The 22,613-nt window shown below is 39.1% G+C and overlaps 1 protein-coding gene across 1 annotated transcript; it reads left to right on the top strand.

Annotated features, from left to right (window-relative positions):
- Positions 1-2,757: 2,757 nt before the first annotated feature.
- LOC144523380 (uncharacterized) lies at positions 2,758-7,231 on the top strand. The gene is made up of 4 exons (XM_078258901.1): positions 2,758-2,794; positions 3,567-3,623; positions 3,839-3,879; positions 6,214-7,231. The coding sequence occupies exon 4, from the start codon at positions 6,405-6,407 to the stop codon at positions 6,960-6,962; it is 558 nt and encodes a 185-aa protein (XP_078115027.1). The 5' UTR covers positions 2,758-2,794; positions 3,567-3,623; positions 3,839-3,879; positions 6,214-6,404; the 3' UTR covers positions 6,963-7,231.
- Positions 7,232-22,613: the final 15,382 nt, after the last annotated feature.

Below are 22,613 nucleotides of genomic sequence, written 5' to 3'. Positions count from 1 at the left end.
AGATAACTAATGTGACTGAGCTTGTTTGTGTCTCCTCACTGCTGCAACAGCCTGTTTCATTCTTGGAAAGGAAATAATAAGGTAGGTTTTGGCATTTGACTGCAACATCACATGTAATAATAACTTGACATAGAAAAGCTTTTTATGATGTTACCGATGCATGACCACAGGAAAGATATATTATATATTAAACTAACTTATAAACTGTATTCAAGGTCCAAGTTACATCTACTCAATTTTATATAACGTTGAATTTATCACTTTTTTCTTTTCATAGTGAATAAGCATGTCAAGAGGAGAAATCATTGTTCTTTGCCTGTTATTACTGTTTGAGTCTTCATTGTCTCAAAACCAACCATGTGAAAAGGAGACAGACTGCCCCAAAGAAAACCAGGATGTTTTCAGTAAATCTGTGACGGAAATCCCACGCTCCCTGAGACAAGGTGTGACAGAGGTTTTCTTTGTGGGTAGCCAGATTAAAACAATCCCCAAAGCAGCCTTTGTTGCAAACCCACAGCTCGAAAATGTGGAGTTCATGAACACCAACACAACATCTATTGAGCCAGGAGCTTTTGAAGGTTTGGTAAACCTCAAGTCCATTGAGATCTCCAGCACTCCATTAACGTTGATCCCAGTGGGAGTCTTTAAAGACCTCAGCAACCTGGAGAGGGTTGTACTAAAGTTTAACAAGCTCCGTAGTCTGCAGAAAGGCTTGTTTGATGGCCTTGACAAATTAAAAGACCTTGTGTTATATACAAATGAGATTGAATCAATTGAAGACGGGACCTTTGATGATCTCAAGAACCTTTCAGCGCTCCATTTAGCTAAAAACAATCTCTCCGCTGTATCTTCAGACTGGTTCTCAAACTTAAACAAGCTGCAGACACTACGGCTTTACGAGAATCAACTGACCACCATTCCTGATGAGATTTTTCAGAATTTGCCAAACTTGAAGGAAATTGGCTTGCAGGGAAACCAAATAACAGAATTGTCACCTAATCTATTTCCCCATAAAGACAAGCTAAGTAAGCTGCTTTTGGATAGTAACCTTCTGACTGGTTTACCTCAAGGATTCTTCGTTGGCTTCCCTCAGCTCAAAACACTGACCCTACAAAAAAATAAACTGACTAGTCTACCAGCTGTGCTCTTTGGAGAAATGCCTAAATTGACAGAATTAAGCCTCAGTCAAAATGATCTTAGCACTCTTCCTAAAGAAATATTCAGTCCTTTGAAGAAACTCACGAAGTTAGATCTGTCTAAAAATCACTTTGTCACCTTGTATGCTGAGTACTTTGAAGGCCCTGAGAAGCTAATAGAGCTGAATCTACTGAATAACAAGATAAAGTTGCTGGACGCAGATGTGTTCGAAAAGCTACAATCACTGAGCACACTCAAGCTAGCTCACAACAACCTCCAGACGCTTCCTGAGGACATTTTTCAGCCTTTAACGAAACTGAAAAAACTTCACCTCAATGACAACCCTTGGAGCTGTGACTGTAATCTGATACATCTTCATCTCTGGATGAAGGCAAACTCTGACAAGATTGTGTCTTCTGCTGTCTGTGAGTATCCAGAAGCTCTAAAAGGGCAGGAAATCAAATCATTAACAGAGGATCAATTTATCTGCCCCACTCTTCGCCCCACAACCACAACTCCCACAACTACACAACCAACCACCACCCTTACTACTACAACACCACTTCCTACAACACCAACCACCACAACCCCAACAACCAACACACCCATTACTACACTCCCAACCACAGAACTAACTACCACCATCCTTACTACCATAACACCAACAACCACAACTCCCACAACTACACAACCAACAACCACCACCCTTACTACTACAACACCACTTCCTACAACACCAACCACCACAACCCCAACAACCAACACACCCATTACTACACTCCCAACCACAGAACTAACTACCACCATCCTTACTACCATAACACCAACAACCACAACTCCCACAACTACACAACCAACAACCACCACCCTTACTACTACAACACCACTTCCTACAACACCAACCACCACAACCCCAACAACCAACACACCCATTACTACACTCCCAACCACAGAACTAACTACCACCATCCTTACTACCATAACACCAACAACCACTTTGCTAACTACAACCACCCCTGTCTCCACCACACCACTAGCCACAACCACAACAATACTAACTACTGTTCTGCAAACAACCACAACCACTATAACAACAACCACACCCACAACCACTATAACAACAACCACACCAACAACAACCACACCCACAACTACTCTAACAACACCCACAACTACTCTAACAACAACCACACTAACAACCACCATGACCACAACTACACCTTCAATAACTATACCTTATACAACTATGCCCACAACCACCACACTCATGACTACCCAACCAACCACTCCCCAAACAATGACGGCTCCTCCACAGACTACTCCATTGATCTTTACCTGTCCCATGGAGCTGGTCACTCAGGAGCCATCGCCTTCCTTCACGTATCAGTATAGAAACAAAGTTCAGGGGTGCAAATCTCAGATGACGATCTACACCGTGCTGCTACTGGTAGAGATCACCTGCACACTGGCGCTGGCTAAGTTCACCCTGTCTCTTTACCGCCTGCTGCAGCGCAGGGAGAGGATTTACCAGACGGTCAAACTCACACGCTTCTCCTACAGGAAAGAGGTCATCCTCAGGCCTCTAAGAGAGGCAGAGACTGAAGGACTTTAAACAACAGCAGCACTTTAGCCATTTGATCTTCCAAAGCATCCCTAGGTAAGATGTTAAACCCCTTTGCTTGTATAAAAGCTAACATGTAATATTAGCGGCTATAATCAATATTCTTATCTTAACAATGTATCAAATGATAATGTGACTATAAAAAGGGGTCGCTCGTAGCAATGAATCTAAAGAATATCACCTCTATTTGTAGCTATACCCTCAGCATTATGGAGCTTAATAGCAAGTTTCACTCATTGTTAAGCTGTCCAACAGGAATAAATACGTACGTATAAGATCTGAAATTGTAAATGTTGATGGATCTATACAGGGACTACAACTCTTCTATAACCTGCATGAACTGATTTTCTGGCTAACTGGGGGCAGTAGAAATGAGTTGTGAGCACATTGACATATTATCACCTTAAAGGATGACGTTGCAAACTTGTCAGCAAACAGTTGCCTATTTACACATCCAGCAGATACAGAGAAAGACTGTCATTTATTTGGAGATTGTGAACACCTGATGAATATAAGACCAATATTTATTCTCCTTTTTGCTCTGTTTTTTTTTATCTCTACCAACTCCTGAGGGAAATATCTGTCTCTTTAGCTGCTAAATGCTCCACTGTGTTTACAGGCTAGTTAACTGTTAACTGTGTCTATTTGCTGTTTGGTGCTGAGCAGGTAGTTAGTGTACACTGGGTTTTTAGTACTTTTTTTTTTTGAAAACAGCTGCCGAAAATATTGTTTTTAATGCATAATGCATTGTAAAATGATTGAAAGGTCTTCCAGGAAATCTTTTTGTCTTTTTATGACTGAAATCCAGGCACCTTGCCACAACAAACACACTCTTACAGCAGGGGGAGACAGAGATCCACAACACGTAAGTCTCATTCACAGAAAACAAGGAGAGATCATAAGAAAACTTTATCTAACACAATCTAGAATTGGTTAACACGTGTCTGCAATTTAGATCATCAGACATTCTAGCAGTTAAATATTACTGCTTTATTTATTTTTTCATCAGTGGCCGTTAATTAAAGAAACAACCTTATGATGTTATTACTAAAAACTGAATCATTGCTCTCTTTCCACAAGGTCAAAATGGATCTGTAGAGCTACAAAAATAAATCGCACAGGTCAGTTCATGAAGATGTTGAGTGGAAAACACTGAGGAGGGGTCTGGGACTGGGATGCCTGCTAATTAATAAAGGTTAATGCATTAACGGTTTCACTTCGTAAAAATGTTCCCAGTGGTGTTTCTATTGTCAGTCAAACTGTTTCTCCTGGAACAGGTTTACATGCTTTAATGTTCAAAAAATATTATTTTTCTCATACTATCTAAATAGTCTTAAAGCCCCCCTCCTGAAAAAGCCCATTTTTCTGCTCTGATTGGTCAGTGCTTCCTGGTCTTCTGTAACTGTGCTCTTTGCGTCTCTGCACCGTGATTGCAGCAGGGGAATGACTGTAACAGCATTGTAGCAGCACTTTCTACACCGTTCTTTCAACACGTAACTTTGGGTTCAACATTGGTGGGGTTGAGATCTCCACTTTTGAGCAAAATTGAAAAAGAGTTTTTCAGCAACAATTCACACCTTTTCTGCATCAAGTTATAGTGCAAATGTCTTTATTTATGTAAAGGAAATTATAATAGGTTTTTGGGGGGGTTGCACTGGCCAGTTTTGATTATTAGGGGGGTGGGGGGGGGGACACCAACATATTATATAACTGAAGTGAAGAGGTGTGCTGCTAAATATTTCATCCCGCTCTGAATTGCAGCTGTGTTGCACATTTAGCTATTGTTAAGTCGTTTTCTGTGATGTTGCATCACAAAGCTATTTTCGTCTTCAAATGAAGTAAGCAGTCTGATGTATTTATTATTTATCCAGATTTGAGTAACTGATGTATTTTAGTCCTTTCCTGTGTCTCAGTGATTGCAGATAAAGACGTTGCAGTTTTTGGGACTTTGATTGTCTGAAAGGGGAAAAAAGGAGACGCGGTTTAAATCATCCAGTTCATTACAGAACTTAAGCTAAAACCTTTATTGATATATTGGCCTTAAAGTAGTCAAATTTAAATATGACACAACCAGCTCATAAATACCCCAATTTGTAAATAAACAATAAAAAAACTGAAATACAGATGACATGACATTAGTGTCCTCAATGATATATAGCTACGACCCTGCAGAGCTTGTGGAAGCACCTCAGCATATGAGTTAGAAATATATTACAAACTGCTGAAATGTACCTTTCTTAAACAAAAACAGTTATGATCTGATTGCATCTGTACTGATTCAAAATACATCTTTTAATCCATGCATCCTATAAACAACAGCATTCCTACCTGGGATGTTTGGCATAAGTCTCCAGAGGTTTTGGTATATCCTAAACATCTCTCCTGCATTGGTGTAAAAACAATCACATCATCATGAAGCTTTGGGAAACGTTCAATACGGAAGAGCTTTTCCTTCACTTTCTGCCTTTATGCGTTAACTTCTGCTATTTTCTCCTGTTCCAATATTGCACAACCCACCACCATCACCACCATCCCCACCAAAACCTCCAGGATGTTCAAAGAGATTTACAGTTTTTTTCGATTGCTAAACGACACTGGTCACAACTGAAGCCGTGCTGATGTGAAAAACTTTAACCACAGTCTGCATTACCGACAGTCACCTGAGCTAAACAGTTCACTTAACCTGCAAACTCATTCGAAAGCAACACAACTCTTCATACGTCCCAAAACAGGCTCAGTGCAGCCAAACAATCCTCATCGAGACAACACACACTGTCACTCAGAACACACTGACAGTAAAATCACTAACATCAAACACCAAGACAGAAAATTAGAAACATTTTTAATCTTTACAGTTGAATTATTTCAGTGACTTCACACAAATCAATATTTTCTTTAAAGAAAAGAGTGAAATTCTTTCACATGATTTATTTTATTTTATAACTGTTTCATTCTTATTTGGTGTTTTTTGATTTAAAAAAGTCTTTCTGAGCTTTCTCTATACTATATATATATATAGTATGTGTTCACTAACAAGTCTAAAACAAACGACACCTGCTCAGGCTTTCAGCTGAAATTACAATCAGCAGCATTTGAAATGCACCAGGTTGAATTGAAATGCACCATTCTGTTTTGAATGTGTGGTTAAGAGCTTTGACAGCAGTGTGTTAGCATTTGAAAAAAGTGCTGTAGATTCATAGTGTTGTGCAGGTTGTGGTTAAAGCCATGGGATAAGTGTGTAGAATTTTGAAAACTGTGTTCAAGCAATGAAAAATGAACTAGAGCTTGGTTCACATGAACTGCTACTGTGCAGATTGTGGTTAGAGCTTTGCACATGTGGCTCCAGTTGTGCCTACTGTCGTTTAGCAATACATTTCCATCATCCTACCTGCTGACTTCACGCCACCATCTCCTGCATCTCAACTCATCTTGTCCTATCTCTTATCTTACATCAGATCCAGAAGTCTTTGCCAGCTACAGGCCCATCTCAAATCTTCAATTCCTTTCCAAGGTGCTGGAAAAAGTTGTTGCCACACAGCTTCAGGACCATCTAACCCAAAACAACCTGTATGAGAAGTTCCAGTCTGGTTTCCGCCAAGGCCACAGCACGGAAACAGCTCTGGTCAGGGTTACAAATGACCTACTGATGACGGCAGACGCTGGCTCCCCATGTCTTCTCATTCACCTGGACTTAACTGCTGCGTTTGACACCGTGGACCACAACATCCATTGTCCATGGCTTTGTCTCATCCAGGTTCGACTACTGCAATGCGCTCCTCATTGGGATCTCTGGAAAAGCCTCCTGAAGCTGCAGTACATCCAGAACAGCGCTGCCATGATCTTAATGAGGGTGCGCAAACATGACCACATCACCCCCATCCTCAAATCACTCCACTGGCTTCCGGTCTCACTCAGGATTGAGTACAATGTTTCCCTTCTTACCCACCAGTGCATCCATGGTGATGCTCCCCTCTACCTCAAGGAACTCCTCGGCCCACAAACCTCCACACGTTCCCTCCGCTCTGGTTCAGCATATCTCCTGAAACACCCCAGAACCAAGCTCCGTACTATGGGCGATGGGGCATTTTGCTCAGCTGCTCCCAGGCTGTGGAATGCTCTCCCCGACCACCTGAGGACACCACAGACTGTGGACGCTTTTAAACGTGGCCTTAAGACCCACCTTTTCAGCAGAGCTTTTGGCTGATTACCTACCCGTTTCCTTGTCTTTTTGTTGTTTCTTTTAGTTTTAATACTTTTTTCTTCTTAGCATTTCTATGTAGCACTTTGAGATTTGCTTAAATATAAAGTGTGTTACAAATAAAACGTATTATTATTATTATTATTATTATTATTATTATTATTATTATTATTATCTTCATATGGGCCTCGGCTTAGTGTAGTCGACTACAGTAAATGCCAAAGACTTTCTCTGTTGCTAACCTGTTGCTAATAAATATTGTCATACACTTCCAATTAATATCTCCTTATTAAACTGGCTTTAGTGTACTGGCAGCTCCAGTTGCGGATTCAAAACTATGTATCTGACTTTCACTTGCATCCACCGAAATGTCCTACTTTACTGAACTTCAAAAACAATCATTAATTTCCTCGGGTCAAGCAACATCCTGACAGCCAAAGCCTGGGAACAAAGCTCCAAATGTGAACCGCCTGACCATCTCAAACTCTCTGCACTTTGAAAACATTTCTCTAAAGAATGTTACTACTGGCAAATTTGCGTTTCATTTTAAATTTAAAAACATCCTGGAGCAGATTTTCTCATAATGTTACAAAATATGACTTATTATTAAATTTTTCTTAAACCTCACAGTGCAGATGTCCAAGAGACAAAACAATTTATTTGCCAAAAAAAACCTGTTCTCAAAAGGTCAGTTATATCTAACAAACTGGCAGGTGACCTCGCCATGAGGCAATGTCACTCTAATGACTATGATAATACATGGCTGGAGCTACGTATTTGCTGACTATAGTGTTTTATGCCCTGCTCTGAAGGTTATCTAATCTTCCCAAGGCAATGCAATTGAGCTTCTGCTACATGGGCTTACACTTTACAATAAGCAGCTGACCCTCTTTTATCCACACAAACACACAATGAGGTAGAGAGCAGAGGATTAGATTATTTCTCATAAAAACCGTTAAAGGTTGCATGGTTGTTGGTGGGATCAAACCTCTTTTGCAGTTTCTGATGGACTATCCCAAGGTGATTTTTAAAAAAGCATGGAGGAATCTCCAGCAGAAATCCTTAGTGCTAATACAATACAGTGTCAGTAGTCAAAGTGATGAAACTATCACTCAATATCATTTCAAACTTGCGTTTATCTTCCCTCAGTGATCCTTTCTATTATGAGAAAAAATGCTCACTTTAGCTTCTCATTTTGAAATTCAATGGCTTTACAGTTCTACAGTTTTAGATGAGCTAAAAGATTCTCTTCCAGAAGCAGAAGAACTTGTCATATCCCTTGAATCCTGCTGCTTTTAGGGAGAGATAAGCCTGCAAGTCCTGCTAATGAGCCTGAAATAGAGCTGAGGGGGTAATTGCGTGTGAAAAGGGCAATGTGGTGAAGAACATAAGAGGCCATAAAATGAGGAGGAGCCCATTACAGCCAAACTAAGACATTTCAACTGGAAAATAGCTTGCAGTAACCAGGCGGATTTTCAGCTGGGATGGTACACCTGATTACCTGGGGTTAATGACCAACAGAGGCCTGCTATAAAGAATAAGTGGAACATACGACAGAGATGTGGCTGACTGATTTTTTAGCACTCAAGCCCCCATTCTATTTTTTGGTTCATGAAGTCATTAGAAAAGCTGAGCGAAAGATATTGGGGGAGATTCAATTCATGATCACCTGTGACTACAGAATAGAAATCTTAAAGGTCCCATATTGTAAAAAGTGTCATTTGCATGTATCAAAACGCTTAATCCACAATCAGAGCAGTCTGGGCTTTTTTCTCAGAACTTGGGAGGACCAGACCAGGGATAAAAAAGCAAGTGAATACTGAACTTACATTTGAAAGGTTGTGACTGTACCTGCTGGAGTCTTGTCAAGGCTCTGTTGCTATGAGGTTACTTAACCCATAATGGTCAAATGCATAAGCATCACCTGCTGTGGGCACATAGAAAATAAAATAGTGACTTCAAAGCTGCAAAACTTGTTTTTTCTTTCTGTGTTACTCACAGAATACATACTTTCTTTGTTTTTGCATTCAAAAACTATGCTATTATTTATGCATTAAGCTTTCAATGACTGTGTAGTTCCTCATGTCTGACACAAAGACAAACAGACATCTTCTCTTGGCTCAGTGGACTCCAGCAGCTGCCCTCCAGAAGCATCCTATTGGTGCATCTGCAACCTGCTTGTGTGAACACACACACATACAAATGTCAACAGTCTATACATTCAGTTTGTTTTACATTCAGAGTAATTTGCTATGTAAATGGCCTAAAAGCACAGAGGAGATTAAATATATAAAATATAAATATAACTATAGCTGACGACAATTCCACAAATGATAAATGTTCCCTCAACATCTCCCTTAAGTAATAGGTAAAAGCCCCCTGGGACTTGTTTGGTTCCCTGTGCACAGCGGGAACAAAGAGAGCCTGGAACAAACTGTTCAATCGTGAGGTTCATCAGATAGTTTAGATTACTATCTTCCTGATATTGGGCCCAGGGTTGTAATAATTTAAATTTGATCTGTTTACTCCATATCACATTTCAAAATGACACAGAACACCTGCCATCCCTTAAATCACCTTCTGGTGTCATGCTTTGACTTTTAATCCTCTATTTTTTACTTATCATCAGGAAGCTGTATACTGGATTAATCAAAATGAAAACAATTTGAATATAAACTTAGCACAAAAAGTAAGGAAATTTGTGTTTGGTAGATAATTTCTCTGTGGTAACAATGCTTTTTGGCAATAAATCTTATACCGTTGGAAAGCCTGTTTAGTTCCCTTTCATGCATTTGTGGGATGAGCAGCAGCGCTGAGTATGTGAGTTGCGCCCATGAAAAAGTTACCAAATCTTCTCTGTCAATGCCAAACAGCTCATTCTGTCATTGACGGTGGATTGGATCGTAGAGTCAAAGTGTGGAGAAGAAGTGGAGAACACTATGCTGATTGCTGCACCGAGTAACACCTTTTGGTGGAGGCAGTGTGATGGTGTGGGACGGCATCTCCCTCACTGGAAAAACAAGGCTTATCATCATTGGAGGCAATCTCAATGCAGAGAGCTTTAGAGATGAGATTCTGCAACCAGTGGCAATCCCATATCTCCACAGTCTGGGACCGAACTCTATCCTCCAAGATGACAATGCTCGCCCCCACAGGGCGGGGTTTATCAGAGACTACCTCCAAAATGTGGGAGTGGAGAGGATGGAATGGCCTGCCAGCAGTCCTGACCTCAACCCCATTGAACACCTGTGGGATCAACTTGGGCGTGCTGTTTGTGCCAGAGTGACCAACCAACTCAACCACGTTGTCTGACTTGCGACAAATGCTGGTTGAAGAATGGGATGCCATCCCACAGCAGTGTGTGACCAGGCTGGTGACCAGCATGAGGAGCAGGTGCCAGGCTGTTGTGGCTGTGTATGGTTCTTCCACACGCTACTAAGGCTCCTGTTTGTGAAATGAATAAATTGTTCAATTGCCAATATGTCTTGTTTCTTCAAACTTCAATCATCCAATCCACCAAACACCAAACAAGTCAATGGCAGAATAAACTGTTTGACATTGGCAGAGAAGATCTGGCAAATTTTTCATGGGTGCAACCCACATACTCAGCGCTGCTGCTCATCCCACAAATGCATGTTCCTTACAAATGGGGCACCATTTGAAATGGAACTAAACAGGCTTCCCAACGGTATAAAATGTATTGCCAAAAAGCATTGTTACCACAGAGAAATAATCTACCAAACACAAATTTCCTTACTTTTTGTGCTAAGTTGACATTATTATTGATTTTTTTCAAATACAAAATCTCTGTTTGCATTTCTCATTTTTCAGTTTAGGTGTGCAAATTGTCATGAGAATTATAGAGCATAATTTCACATAACTTAAAGTGCTCATATTATGCTCATTTTCAGGTTCCTAATTGTTTTTAGAGGTTATATCAGAATAGGTTTACATGGTTTAATTTTCAAAAAACACCATATTTTTGTTGTACTGCGCATTGCTGCAGCTCCTCTTTTCACCCTGTGTGTTGAGCTCTCTGTTTTAGCTACAGTGTGATGCCTCACTCTCTCTAGCTAGGTAAGGACTACAAGCTAGTCAGAAGCAGAGTATGAGGGCGTGCCACGCTAGCAGCTAGTTGAGCATTATAACGTGTGTTACAAAGTGATGCACGTTCGTCATGGAAGTAAAGGCTGGACTAGGGCTGTTTGGAGTAGTTTATGAACAGTGTTTTCTGTTGGAGATGGTAAGTCCCTTTGGGGTGAACTTTTTCACTTTGTAAACCTATAACATGCACAAAAAAGATATATAATACAATAAAGGAAAAAGAAAAAGCCAAAAAGCATAATATGAGCACTTTAATGTGATTAATAAAATAAAAAAACACAATTTAGTGTATTTAGTGTATTTCATTAACATGTTGCCACAAGCATACACACACACGCACGCACACGCACGCACGCACACACATACACACACACACACACACACACACACACACACACACACACACACACACACACACACACACACACACACACACACACACACACACACACACACACACACACACACACACATACCTTTACTCTATAAGTGTTTTTATTCTTTAACTCCAAGTTCTAACTGTAACATTTAACCTTGAACCTATCTAATACTAAATTTGATACTAACCTCAAGTCTTTAAAAGAGTGAGGACCAGCACATTGTTAATACCTGCAGAGCAGCTTTAGCTCGTCCTTGTATTGTTTTGAGGCAATGGTCTTCATAAGTATAGAGAAAAAAGAGCACATATAGACAAGCAGCCTCAGCTCTGAGGGGCAGTCCTGGCCTTTGGCGCTGGAAAACACAGCGCCCCCCTCTCCTGGAAGAGTCTCCAGCAGTGCCAGCTGAGCCCAATCTCAGTCTGCCAGCTGCACCCCCCTCAGGCGGGCTGCAGGAACATGGAGCTGGGGTCACTACGTCACCTCCTCACTCGCTGCTAAAAATGGAATCTGTCAGGTACTGACTGGTACTATTTTTAATACCATTTCTTTCCATGAAATACTTTGCTCAAGACAGTATACAAGTTCTGTATACAAATGGTATAGTCCCTCAGTGAATGAATAGATTATCAATCTGTCTCCAGAGATGCAAACGCATGTCTTTTCCAGGAAACATTTATACGATGCATGGAATACTTCTGCATTTTCATGCAGCAGTTTGTTCAGAAAAAAATAAATGGACATGGTTGTTAACGATATGGTAGTTAGGGGTGATCACTGTGTTTGCAACCATGGCTAAACTAAAAAAGTCTAACAGTGCCACCTGTAGAAACTGTATCAAATGCATGAAATCTTATGAAAACCATCACACTTTTGTCCATGATTTAGTTGTGCATTAAGAAAATATCACATAATAGAAACAATCTTTAGCTATATCAACATATGAATGTATTAATGATTATTGTTAAAAGCGCCAACAGCCTTCTTTTCACATATACCAGAATATCACCATAAATCCCAAAATAAGAATTAAACAATATATAAGCACTTTGAAACTTCAAACTCTGTAGCTCAAATAAAATGTGAAATAAAATGACACTTTTTAGGGCTACAGAGGGAGTATTCATTATTTTTTGCATGTGTTAAGTACTGCTACAATACAATCGACTCTAAAGATTTTACTGTCTAATATGAAGATATGTAATTATTGGACTGTCAAGCAGGATATACGTGTCAGGGATTCAGTAATTAAAGGGTTGTCAATATGTTACAAGATTTGAGATAGGAAAGTGGGCTGAGGGAGCTGTTGAGAAAATGTTTAAGATAAGAACACAAAATTATCAACATAGTAAAATATGCAAAAAAACATTTAAACTGTGCCTTGGGAAAATGTTAACTCAAAAACAGCTAATGTGACATGTATAGTCACGCTTTAAAAATGATTGAAAAGTGATCAAATCTAAGTCATAGTTTTAACCTTTAACTACAGTGATCTCAGCATTAGTAACTACAGTATATTTTAACAGTCCCTGGAGAAAAAAAGAAGTGCCTGAGCTGATGGGAAGATGAATCCTGGATGACACTTTGAATAACGATGCCAATGACCCAGCTGCCAAAACAAGAAGAAATAATGGCTTCAAATAATGACTTGTCAGGATTTGTATGAGGAAATGAGACAGAAATAGCTCTGCTTGAAAAAAAAAAGATGTGCCTATTTTTTATCCCTGTACTCTTCTCCTTTGTCTAATTTTAGTTAAGAATTACTCTTGCTGGCTGCCCAGGCAGAGGTCTCATCTGCACAAGGGTGTTAAATAGGAAATTTGGAAGAACAACTCTGCCTTCCAAATAAAAACAAAGTCACATACTGGAGTCACATACACAAAAATTCTGAGTTCTCAAAGTCACAACATTTTGTTCATTTAGAGGTCAGTTTGAGTCACTATTAGATAAAGTTTGAGATGTTTTGGGATCTATGATGTCATTTTAAAACACACCAGTGATGATGGTGTCATTGACGTAATGAGCTGTTTCACCTTCACTTTACAACAAGTAGATAGTGCAGCATTAGCCCAGCGTACAGGACACCAGAGAACACTTTGCCATTTAACTTCCAGATTCATGGGCAAAGCATTTGGCTCTTAATTGGCCATTTGCAATTAGAGCGATTCTTGTCTCTTTAGTTCTCATACCCCCACAGGACTGCTCTGTGGGTCAAAAAGTAAAGGTTTGGGGTTTAATTAGAAGGAAATTAACTGTATTGCCGTTTTTAACATGACCTGTAGATAATTCTATTTCAAAGTATGACTGACATTATCTTTCTATACTGTGCTGCACTCGTACTCAAAGTCACTCTCTTTTATAAAATAAGAAACGCAAAGGCTGAGTAGAGGGGCTGCTGGTATACAAATAGGTTCTGTAATGAAAAATGTTTTGCAGTTTTATATGTTTTCATTACTTGTGTGTTTTGGTAGGTGGATTCTTCACACTATGTTGTTTGTGGGTGGGACACATGGACTTTAATCTTCCCGTGTCGGCAAAGATAAAAATGAAGGACTCAAATCAATGCCAACAGAAACATAATTGATTATTATTATGTAAACTGACCAAGAAACTGAGAAACGCAGCATTAAACTCTGACATGAAAGTCATTATACATCTTAATTAATGCATGTGTTTCGGAAGGAATATGTATTCTTTAACAACAGAACACCTGCCACTTGAATCAATGTAATATCTTGAAACTACGTTTGGATATAAACATTAAATCAAATGGCCCTGTAATGTGAAAGAATTACCACTCCACAGCTCTACAGTGATATTAAGCCTCTTTTAGCTCATTTGTTTTGGTTTTTACAGCTCAAATATTTGCTTTTTGGTTGAATCACTGTATGCTCCATAGCAAGGATGCATCTAGCTCGTGGAGAAAGTCAAATATCTTGAAGCTAAAAACCCAGATATTTTATGGAGAGCAAACCAGGCCTAAAAAGGGTGAATATTCAGGTGGACTGAGACACATCTCCAAATCAATGTCCGCTGGAATTGAAACTGTTAACACTTTAGCCCTGACAACTGTATAAGCTGGAGATGTGGTGGCTGTGTATTTTGATATTTTCTGCCCCCTGGTGGCCAAAATAGTAATACTATATATCGCTATGTTATTATAAGTGCTGTATGTGGCATCTACATAAGAAAGCAAACTAGCAGTTTAATGAAACTAACTTGTCTTTATGACAATCAAACTCTTTTGCCATGCAAAAGGCCTCAAAGCAATATCTGTGTTAAAAAAAGAACCAACATTGCACACATTTTAAATGTCAGAAAAGTAATGCTGATGAGGGATCGTACAATTTTCAGCCTGCAGACGCTCCCTATGTATCACCCCAACAACAACAACAACAACAACACACTGAAGGTACACCCATTTTTCACACTGATGAGGCAGACAATTTGAGAGACGGCCAACAGAATCACACCACACACAAACACACACACACACACACACACACACACACACACACACACACACACACACACACACACACACACACACACACACACACACACATTTTGTTTTAGTCTGGTTTAGTCTCATGTTCAAACGGAAAGTTGGATATTTTTAGATAGAGTATCACCATTCTGTCAAATTAGAATCAAATGTTATGAGACAGCCAATGAACTCTTCCAAACAATCCAACAACAAAGTCTCATCAGCTGAACTGCCTTGGATAGGACAGCCAGTGCAGCTGATTATATCACACTGCGCAAATCTCTCTCTCACACACACACACACACACACACACAAAAACTTTTTGCTGGAGATTTGCCTTTTACTCGTTTCCAAAATTCATCAAATATAACAGCAAAGATAGCACAAAAGGAACAAAGAGGAGGTTGCTACACACCAACGTGTGACTGCTAAAACTTGGACTTTGACCTTATGATTATTTTCTCAATTAATCGATTAATCATTTGATCTATAACATGTCAGAAGAGAGTTAAAAAATGCCAATATAACCCAACGTTTAAAGTTGATGTAATCAGATTACTTGTTTTGTCTGACCAACAGTGTATTCAGTTTGCTATTAAATGACTGAAACAATTATTTGATTATCGAAAAAGTTGCTGATTAATTGTGAAGCCAGCTATGCCACCTGAAAATGCTAAATGTATTTTCTCTGTTGTTGTTTTATTAAATGTATCCACTTTTAGGCACCTATACGTTAAAAGGAGCATTTATCTTAGATAAACAATGGCATCAGCACTAGAGAGAAGGTGCCTTTAACGTTATACATAAGGCCTGATGATGCAGCAGGCTGGATCACAACATCCTCACTGTGAATGCATTCGTGTGGATGTGGTGAAGTGTCACCTCAGCCAGAAATCAATTGTAATCTCCCTCCACTCTAGTCTCCCAGGAGCTGGTTGTTCCTTCACCCTGCAGTCCCACGCTGCACGAGCAGCACTGAGGATGGTTCCTGCTGTATCTGGAAGTCTCTATTAGTGATGCTTCACAGAATATAAATGAATATAAAAGGTATAGAATATCATACAAAGGAGTAAATATTGCATCTCTCTTGGCAACACAACAGCACTTGTAATGGTGAAGAAATCCAGTTTGTTGTGTGTAGTTCACAGTGCCTCCGTCATTGTGAAGTCATACTGCAGGGTGAGATGGAACAGCAGGTGATTTGGAGTCAAGCGGGCGGCCGTCATCAGACAGATTTACACTTTGGACAAAAACAGCATCCACATGATTTGTCTCTGCACACAATATTCTCAGTCAAATGTACAGATAAATTGAGTGTGATTTCAGATGATCTGTAAGAGGGGAAAAAGATGTTTCATTTCAGACGTCATCTCAAAACATCAGCGTGAGTAATAATCTAATTTTCCTTTAGCCAAGTTCACTCAAAGAACAAAACAGCCAGTAGTACATTTAGTTAGGACTTGATTGCAGTGTCATTATAGGCCTTTGTCTGTCTACATTTGAGAACATCTTCAACAATTTGAAAAGATTCAGCTGTTTGTTTTTTTACAGGAACCCAATCTATTTAAAATAATGCCTGTGCCATATTTTACATACTAAATAAAAGCATTGATGTAATTGTAATTGTATATATTGCAAAGAGATAATGGTAATGAATCCGTGAACTTTTCTTGTACTCTTGACATTTTTTTTCTCTTCAATGCATTTTTATTTTTGCAAAGTTGAATGAATGGTGGTGTTTTATGAAACTTTTTGAAGCTGAATGCTGTAGTTTGTTTTGTTAGGTATGATGCTCACATTGAGCATTTAGTAAATGTATATCTATTACCAATGTCATGTCAAAACATTAATTTGGATGATACGTTTACTCTAGTTTTTTAAATTTGTTCAAATAATGATTAATTCATTACTAATTCATACTTAATTCTGGTGCTAAATGTCAGCTCCTCAGGAAACTGTGAAGAGATCTGATAAACGCTGACATAATGTTCTTTGACAGAAAAGCTCTGATAATCTGTTATGGACTTAAACCTATAACCTATAAACAAACTTAAAAAAAGTCAAGCTTACGGCTCAATTTGTATCAGTTTGTATCAATTACATCAATTAGTTTCAGATCTAAATATTAACTGCATGTACTCCAGTTGTTTTTATTAATTCAATAATCAGGCAGTTGTTTTACTCCCATGTCACTGCTTTTCAGTATTCTCAAGAGTTGTCAACCAATCACTTACTGTATACAAACTAAACATGCACACATTAAATACATAACTATCACATTCATTCTCTCTCTTCTACCATCTTTGAAGACACACACACACACACGCACACACGCACACACACGCACACACACACACACACACACACACACACACACACACACACACACACACACACACACACACACACACACACACACACACACGCACACTTACTCTCTACTCAACCCTTCTAACTGACATACAGTAGACCCACGAGGAGTATTCTCTGTACACATATCGGTAGTATTGGCCTAGCGTGAGGCCTGTCTGCTGTTTAGGGAACACCCAGAGCATTAAGTAGCAATATAAATGGAGATTAGGTCCTCCAATGTAGAGAAGAGCGCAAGGAAACAATACACATTTCCAGATAAGTAACAATGATAAAGAAGCCATGGAAATGACTGGATTACTTGCTTTATAGGAGGGCATAATCCTCAAAGTGAATGCCTCTTTTGAGATGTACATAGTTATTTCTTGATTTGTGTTTCTACTGGAAGGACTCTATACTTTCATACTGTACTGATTGATCCAAATAAATAAAACAATTTGAGGTTGTTGCAAACTCACTCAAACACAGACAGAATGTTGCTGAATCTGCTGGATGTGGAAAAGGAAAAGCTCTTTTCTGATTGTCAGGGAGGTGATGGTTTACAAGCAACAACCAAGAGACAGTTTAAACTTCTTGCTAAAATACTCTGTCCTAACTATTCTATAAAGTGAGAGGAAACGTCACTACTTCAAACTGTGAGACAGATGCAGCTGTGCTGGATCAAGGGACTTAAAATGTCAAAGTTTGATGGTTCCATCAGTCAGGGATCTGTCAAAATGGTCTTTTCAGACACAGAAAAAAAGTTCAACCATCACTGATTCAGACAGCAGTGGCAAGTAGCTGTGTGAGTTCACGTAAGCTACCCTCTCTCCTTGCTGATGCTGCTGACCTCAAGGTGTGGCTGCTGTTTACATTAGAATGGAGGCAGTGGCAGCAGCTACTTTCTGCCTGAAAGCACCTTTAGACACAAAGGTAACAATTAACTAAACAAGATATGGTGTTAGCAGATACAGGACAGCCTGTAGTTATGTAGTCTAGGTACAGTTGTAATGTCTCTTTAACATAATATCTACTTTATTTAACTTATTTCAACGTGGTTTATCTATTTGTGTTTTGAAATACATGTGTTGTCTATCAAGTCCTTTGTGAACATACAGGTACACAATATAAACCAAATTTAGTTAACTGTGTATTGCATCATGATAAGACAAGATGTGTCTTTGAGACATATTTCCTTTCTTGACATTTTGAGTTTATTTTGTTAACTAAAAAAGCTAAGCAAAGTCGGCTCTTGCGCACAATGCATCCTGGTACATGCAGGCACAGCTGCCACAGCTGCGCGAGCGGGAGAACTCGCTATTCAATATAGCACAAACTGGGAAATGTATTTCTTCAATAGAATACAGATAGCACCAGTACTGATTGGACATCCACATTAAAGGTGGCACATTTTCAATGTCAATATGAAACATACATTTATTAGCATTAATAAACTGTTTTGGAATAAAGAATATGATTTATAATAATAAGTGACCCCAACAATGGGTGTGAATGGGTGTTAGTCTTGTGATAGACTGTCAACCTGCCAAGGTTGAAACTCGCCTCTTGCCCAGTGTATGCTGGGATATGCTCCAGCCCTCTGTGACCCTGCACAGGATAAGCAGGTATAGAAAATAGATGGATGGATGTTTGCTGTTGTTTGTGTGGAGAGGGAGCATGACTCAGCGGTCAAACAATGGGACCGGCAGGTTAGAGGGGAATAGTCTTCTAGTTTTCTCAGAGCTCTCAAACGTCACATGACAATCTCAGCCCGTCTGAACCTGCCACATTTCATTTGATGTTTGTTTATCAGACTGGGGTCGTACTCCTTTACCTCCTCAATCAAAAAACAAGACTTTTATTTTTCATGACAAGGTACTTTGAACAATACATAGTTTCAACAAATGTTTGCAATTCAAAACAAAAAGGAATCATGCAAATGCAGCTTGCAGATTTATGCAAATCATTCATCACAGCGAGGCCCGGGAACAAAGCAAATAAATAAATTTAAATAAAACAAAAGTGCTCATAGACTGAGAGAGATTTAGATAAAGAAAATGGTTGTGAGTGTTTATACAATGCCCAACAATTCCTTATACTATATAGTATACTGTAACATTTGAATATGCACAAAATCAAACCTGCATGTAAATCTACACATTCTAATAATTACAAAACTATAATGTACTGTATATACGTAGAATGTGCAGAATTAGATACACGTGTGTCCACGCTTGTCCTACTAAAACTCAAAATGTGGTAATGACTTAAGAAGAGTGCATAAATCATGCAGTGGTCCATTAGAAGCATTTAAATATATGAGTCAGTATTCTCTGCTTTCCCTTGTGCTGCGTCTTGTGTTGACAGAGCAGTTTTTGTATACAGTACATCTTTGTTACATATTTCAAAGTTGTCTTGTTCCATTCAAATCTACCTCAACCTGTCCCTCCTCTCACTACTGTCACTGATGTACCGAACAATACTCTACATGCATGTCATGTAGACAAGGGCAACATTTGTGGCCGGTGAAATTACCTGATAACCCTTTTAATTTCAAAAGAAAATGAAGAAAACTCCTGCAGACTTTTTCGCTCGCTGCTAGTATATTTATTCATTTAGCGCTTCTGTCTGTTGGACCTACAGCAGGTAACATTCTAGATGCATAAATTAATAAATATACCAGCAGTAAACGAGACACTGTGTGGCAGTGTTTTTATCTAAGTTGTGCTTTCCACAATGTTATTAATTATTGTTTCGTTTATTTTCATAAAAATAATCATTTACGTTGCAGCCACATGCCACCTAATTTGGCTTATTTCCTTCACATTTCTTTTAGATTTGCGTCTTAACAATCCCACAGTGAGACTAATTACCGAAATGATTCGTAAAAAAAATACAGGCTGCTGTCAGAGCACCAACTGAGGTGTTACACAGAGTGATGGTAATGTGACAGAGAAGTCTTCATGGATGAGGAGTATTTAATGCCGTGATGCAGAAAACTACAGCCTGATTATATTTGAATTCAGTTTGAACTCTTCCATCAACCTGAAACTCAATCACTGGGGACCACGCCCATGTTAGGCTTGATTATCCTTCAACTCAAATTCATACCGAATACCAAATTAATTTTTTTAGTTGTAACTGTTTCCTACGAGTTTCTGATTGAGACACTTGCGTCACAACTTTAACCAGTGGTCAAGATTTCCTTCAGCATTTTGTGGGCTGCATTTATCTCCAGAGGAAAGAAAAATGCAAATAAAGTGCAGCAACATCTCGGGGCCTTTCAGGCAAGTGGTCTCAAGGTCACACTTACTGGTGGTAAGTGGCCTACTTGAATTTTCATGAAGTGAACACATTACTGATATGAGGTCAGAAGCATTACGTACATGTAGGCACATCATCTGCTTGCTGCTGGCTGTAAAACCTTCACAGATCACATAAATGTATCCAGAATAGCTGTGCGTGTGTTTGTTGTTGCTCACACACATGAGACTTGTTCGAAATAAAGAGAGAACTGTGAACTCCCTTGGAGGCAATACAGCGGACTTGCCAGTGTTATGTAAGGTAGTGATTGCTCCTTTTAAAGACACTGGTACCTGCTGGCTAACATTTTTCTATATTGGCAAAGATTGGATTTATTACATGCTGAGATGTCAGGCTTTGAATTGAAATAGTGTAAAAACAATGGAATGAATGGGCCAAATTTATCACAGATTTGTCTCAGTTCTTAAGGAAAGTAGGACATTTGCTTTAAATCTGTAAGAGGCTTAACCCCTCTACTGCGAGAGAAAGTAATGTTTATAATCCCTAAAGACATAAGTTTATCAAAGTTTATCAAAGTTGTAGCTATGAAGCATCCTCACAGCACTGTCCATCATAATCAGTTTGAAAGAAAACCCACCCTCGGATGACAAACAGTTAATAATGACAGAATCAATTCGGGATCTTTTATACAGAAAATACTGGTTTTTGGGTACCTGCTTTCTCTTGATTTATCTCATCCGCTTGAACTTGTTCTAGCCTCTTCTTAAATTCTAGTTTTTTCCAGATTGAAGATTTTTCATAGTATTTTCTGCTTTCTTATGGACTCCACTGTTGTGAGCAGAGTCAAACGTCCCTCTAAAACTCATATCAGAACCATGACTACACCAAACCCAAACCACCTTCAACCATAAAAAAAATTATTATCCTCAACCTGATCATCTTAAAGTTTATATCCAATCATTTTTTATCTTATGCCTAAAACCTTCAGGTTGGTCTGGACGTTCACAGTGCTTCTTCTCATAATAATGGTAGGTTTTCCAGTTGAGCAAACTGAGAGGGGGCAGACAATGATGTTGTGGTGTGTGAAGCCTGATTTATACTGAAACACATCTCGATACTGTATATGTTTTCCTTCAGTGACATTGTTAACATACTCAAATATGCTGTGCTGCGACAGAGTTGTTTAATACTACTGGCATAACTCGAGTAGTAGTGAATTCAAACCTTCTGATGTATGGCAGTGGGGCTTAACACCATTAAAGATAATGATACCGGACCACATTTGGTTTCACCACATTTTAAGTCCATGTACTTGAAATGAAGAGGACAATAGTAACTCATCACACTGATACTTTTTCTTAGATCCCTTCTAGCCAGTGGCGCAACTTCCCAGTGTCAGAGGGGTATGCAGCAACAATTTTGGCTGCATACCAAAAAAAAAGAAATAAATAAATAAAAGTGCCAGACATCATCATGTATGGGCTTTAAATAATAAAGGTTTATTTTCAAGTATATTAGCCCTTGGCAACCAAATTGTGACAATTGGCAACCTAATCATCACCCCTGGTTGATGTGATCTGAGTGGTGAGTGGCTTTCCATCTCTGTCTGCACTATTTTTCCCCCAAAAAGGACACAGTGAATAGGTTGGTCAACAGAGCTTCAGACCATACTGGACATTTAGTGTTGTGTGGTCAAACTAATAGAACTCCTACCTGATGTCATCACTGGTCTCATCTCTACGTGATGCCATCGCCGACCTCTTTGTCTCATTCACTCCTTGTCTGTGTTCTTCTCCACTGAGACATATTGTCAAACAAACATTATGTAATAGACTTTTCATTAGTTTTTCCATGTCAATAATATTAAGAAATTAATCTGTTGGTGTCAAGTGGCTCCCCCTACACTTCCACCTAATGTTAGACCTACCTGTTGCCTTCCCCTGCCTTTCCTGATCCACCATCCTCACACCTGAATGAAATGAGCTCACTGTTAAATAAAGCAGCCTAAATTCAATTCTTAAATCAGCCTAGTGATAGCATCAGATAAGACACCTATTATGCAGTAAGGTTGTGCTG

The sequence above is a fragment of the Sander vitreus genome, chromosome 9, assembly GCF_031162955.1.
Source record: "Sander vitreus isolate 19-12246 chromosome 9, sanVit1, whole genome shotgun sequence".
NCBI classification, from domain to species: Eukaryota; Metazoa; Chordata; class Actinopteri; order Perciformes; family Percidae; genus Sander; species Sander vitreus.
This window is presented reverse-complemented; position numbering and strand designations above follow the sequence as displayed.

Bases quoted from the DNA above. Each gene is read 5' to 3' on its own strand.
- LOC144523380 (XM_078258901.1), top strand. From the start codon at position 6,405: ATGACGGCAGACGCTGGCTCCCCATGTCTTCTCATTCACCTGGACTTA.